The sequence below is a fragment of the Anguilla anguilla genome, chromosome 9 (genome assembly GCF_013347855.1).
Source record: "Anguilla anguilla isolate fAngAng1 chromosome 9, fAngAng1.pri, whole genome shotgun sequence".
NCBI classification, from domain to species: domain Eukaryota; kingdom Metazoa; phylum Chordata; class Actinopteri; order Anguilliformes; family Anguillidae; genus Anguilla; species Anguilla anguilla.
This window is the reverse complement of record NC_049209.1, coordinates 22674505-22678820: the sequence shown is the minus strand read 5'-3', so window position 1 is coordinate 22678820 and position 4316 is coordinate 22674505. Positions and strand designations below refer to the sequence as shown.

Sequence of the window (4316 nt, the reverse complement as noted above, 5' to 3'; positions counted from 1 at the left end):
CCTTGTTGTAAACGGGAGTCAGTTCGATCTGAATGTAGTAGGTGTCCTACTTTTCGCATTGGTGTGTCACAACATCCTTTTATCACCCGTTTTTGTGCCAAGGACATGTAAATCAGTGTAAACACGTGATCTGGGCAACGAAGGAGAGAAGTAACATTACGCCAGAGTGCCGGCCCTCGCTTGACACGTCAGTTTCGAATCCAGCAGGATAATCGTCAACGTCTCCAGCGTCCCCCTCAACCGTACGCTAGGCTCGATGGAGCCTTCCCTCCTGGCCCCTACACCCCGCGCTTGACACTGGGATCTATAGTCCTGCGCTGGGCCTCTTCCAAATGCATGCTTTTAATAGCCTGGTGGTGATCCACTGACCCACTTTATCAAGCTAGAGTAAAGACAACTTGCCCACCACCTCGAGCCTTCCTCCCCTCCCTTAGCCCCTGTTTATTTATGATTACAGCATAGCGGCTGTTTGTCCAAGGGGATTACGAAGGCACGAAACAATCACGTTTCTGACCTTTTATGGCAGAAATCCTTTTATGGCAGCTCGTGGCATTTGCTGGCTTCACCCTGAAAGGAGTCAAAAGGGAAACTTGGGAAATTCCTTCATGAAAAGCTGATAATACTTTAATTCATCACACCACAGACATCCAGTGAGGGAGGACTTTTTTTCTTGTTTTGGGTCCTTACGGTGTTCTTCCCTAATCATGTCTGCCCCAATTCACTGTTACAAATCTCCAGGCTTCTGAGATTTGCTGTTCTTATTTTGACCCATTTCTTGAACTTTCTGGCTCGTTCCAAACTGGAGCCCAATACATCTACCTCATGAGTATTAAAAGCAAGTGGCCCGCAACTTGAAAAATGCATTCATCAGGCAGATGCCATTTTTAGAGTGGTTATATCTGTAAGTTCTCCCCACTTACTGTTGCTGATACAGAAGTTTTCCTACAGTAGTAACTTCTTTTTACATCTTTTCAAAGCATCACTTATGTCATGAACTGGGAAAATAAGCCATATCGGAGATTCATAAGCACCGTGGTTTGGGCAGGATGACTGCCTGAGAAATCGGCGCGGGAGAAAGTGGCGGAACGAAAGGCCCGTGCAGCGCCAATCTCGGTCCCGGAGGTGGCATTTCCTGGGCATTGTGCCGGGAGAAGTCTGAGGCCGATCGGTGACCCTGTGGGACCGGGCCTCCTCTCAGCACGCAGTGACCCGGATCCTGCAGACGCAAGATTAAAGGGGGGAGTTCTCTCCGCATCCCACCCAACACAAAATGCCTTCATGCCCGAGAGCGGGGAACCAGTGGGAGCTCAGATCGCTGCCCTTCTTCCTCTCTCTCCGGCACTCAGATGAGCAGCTGACCAAAAGGAGCAAGTGCTTCAGAAGCGGGTCAGCGTTGCTGGTTGTGAAAAGTCTAAGAATAAATAAAATGTATTGCTAGTAGCTGCAATAGTAGTTATAAGAATTCAGAAGGATACATTTGTTTTGTCAAAAGAAACATCTGGTAGCCAAACCAGCCAATGGGAAGGGTTAAACATGATACTGGAACTACTGGAACAACAGGATCTACCTCATTGTGACTGTCTTTACCAACTGAGAAAACTGGAAGTCCAGATTTCAAAAACCTGTCCATATACAGTAGTTCTCACAAGAAAAAGGAAGGAAAATACGAACAAATCAGAAACCTTGGGCTTGAGGCGACAGATATAATCACATTTTTCATGAATAAAATCAGCATATTTGGGTATATACACAATGTCCTGTCCTCTGTTATAAGTACGTCTGGCTTGCATTTTGAAAAAGGAAAACTACAAATAATGGCAAGCTGTTCTTAGTGTAATACCTCTGGGTTTTGAAAGGTTTAAGTAGATTTAAAGTGCCTATTACATGTACTTAAGCTTAGATTTAGCAAAATGGCAGAAAGCACTAGCTTTCATTAAGCTTTATCAACCAATATCCTTATCTCCCTGTGCATGTATGCAATGCGGAAAATGGATGAATGTTTGACAGCCACATCCACTGTGCTTAATAAATGTTCTCCTCTAACCCCTGGGCCCTGTATCAGCCTCAGCGGCCATTTCCCTCGTGACACTTGGCTAATGAATGAGCCAGTGATTTATGGGTACAGGGATCCCTCTCGATACTGAGGGGAGGACAGCAGCCCACTGGGGTCAGTCCCAGTACTATCTCTACCCCACAGTGCCTCCTAGACCACAAAAGGTCACAGAACCACTGACATTACTGGTAGCGAAGTGAAGCCATTATTAGTGCAATGATGATTGCATCTATTTTATGGCACAGAAGCTCCCACAAAGACAATAAATTAAGCCACTACAATGCTGACATTGCATGGGACTGAGTTTCAACGTATAATGCACAAAATAAGCAAGAGGTTTCAGAAGTGTAATTCGTGCCTTGTTATGTCTAATTCTTTTCTCAGTCATTGAACATGGGTCTTTTTTGAAAAATGCTAAATAAATATATGAACGTTTAACGTGTTAAAAGTCTTGGTAACTATACCCACGTGGTTAAAATACACTTGTTTTGGCACCACGTTCAAAGCACACAAAAACACTTTGAAAAACAGCAGTGGATTGTGGGGCAGCGGGTCAATCCTGAAGTGTCAGAGGCGGGCCACAGAGAGGCAGCACCTGTGCAGGGGAAGAGCGTCACCGTCACACGCCTGTCTCAGGTGGGCGCATAAAAGAACAGGGGATCCGCTCTCCCTCACTGCTCACCTCCAGGCAGTCAGGAGCCAATTTCATGCTTTTCACTCCTGGTTTATCTGCAGCGAACTGTACAATGCAAGCATGCATACATTCATATATATATATATATATATGTATATATATATAGTGCCCTCCAAAAGTATGGTGACTGTTAACAGTTGAGTGAAATTTGTTATTTTTGCTCAATACTAAATGCGTTTGGATTTGAGATCAAAAGATGAATATAAGAATACTAAATGCGTTTGGATTTGAGATCAAAAGATGAATATAAGAAAAATGTACAGACAATCAGCTTTTTCTTCATGCTATTTACATATGTTTTACCATTTTACAGAGAAAGCACTATTTTGTCATTTTGATATATTGTTTCCATACTTTCGAAGGGCAACCTATACACAAACACACACACTCTCACAGACACGTACACACACAGTCATCAGACTGGCTGTATATGTCCATCAGTGTCGACCTCCTGGGCCTTGAAAATTGTCCGTGCCTTACTTCTTCCACATTCATAACCACCTTGTTCATGTGATTCATGTTTGGCGCTGGGTGTATTCATGTGGTAGACGCATGGTTTACAGGCATTTCAGACTGTCGGCTTTTCACACTTGACTGGCGTGAGCTTCACGCGTCTCCGACAGAGCAAATCCGCACTGACAGATTAATTTCACAGTGATGGCGACGAACGGACACAATTCAGGGCCATGAACCTGACACACCCGCGCAGGAAGAGCTGGGTCTTCATAGCTTAACAAATTTACTTTATTGTATTTTTTACAAAACAACAAGACTACCAAAAAAAAAGTCAGTCGACATTAACGGATCAATTTTGGTGTTTAAATGGAATACATTTTCTTCACTGTTTTCAGAAGGGTGGGATTTCTGCTTTCTTCCACTGGCCATTGAGTCAGAAGCTTGCCATAAAAAAAGAATTAATTGTTCAAGAAACAAAACAAAACAAAAAGAGGAACCACATTCTCATCGGACCACGACAACAGGGATCCAAACACAGGGACGGACAGGCAAAGGCGGCAACAGCGACGCTGGGGAAGTTGGGCTACCTGGCAGGCTGCTTCACACGGATTGTGCTTCGTGTTTTTGTTGTTCTTCGTCACAACAAAGAGTGCAATAGTATTTATGCTTTTCGAAAGTTGTACATTTCTACAAAAATGTTGGCACGTTCAGACACTGACTTTATAATATCGGACCTTTTTCTTGTTTTTTTTTTTGTGTGTTTTTTTTTTTTACACATTTCATTTTTTATAAATACAATATATTCTCTTTCCCTGCGTACGGGACTAACGTAGAAACCTTACAGAAATGTCTATGTACACATGGACGTGAGACGGCGGACGCACGCAACCCAGGAATCATAAATAATATTTAGAAAAAGAAAAAAAAAGATTGAAGTCCGTTGTTCAAATTTGACATTAATCCTGTACACTTTTCTTCTTTTCTTCTTTTCCCGCACTTTTTTATTCCATGGAAAGAGGCGTGTTCATGAAATACATTAGAACATGGAGGCAAAACAGGATGGTAGAGAGAAGAACTATGCCAAATCATCTGCTTCCTTTTATCTCATTTCCT

The 4316-nt window shown here is 43.0% G+C and overlaps 1 protein-coding gene across 9 annotated transcripts in view; it reads right to left on the bottom strand.

Moving 5' to 3' along the window:
• Positions 1-3473: 3473 nt before the first annotated feature.
• Positions 3474-4316, bottom strand: part of robo3 (roundabout, axon guidance receptor, homolog 3 (Drosophila)) — a 133794-nt gene continuing 132951 nt past the window's right edge. For all 9 annotated transcript variants that reach the window (XM_035435037.1, XM_035435039.1, XM_035435038.1 and 6 more), the window contains one exon: positions 3474-4314. In XM_035435037.1, the coding sequence (XP_035290928.1) occupies positions 4303-4314 (12 nt within the window). In that variant the 3' untranslated portion in view covers positions 3474-4302. The remainder of the gene's footprint in view (positions 4315-4316) is intronic.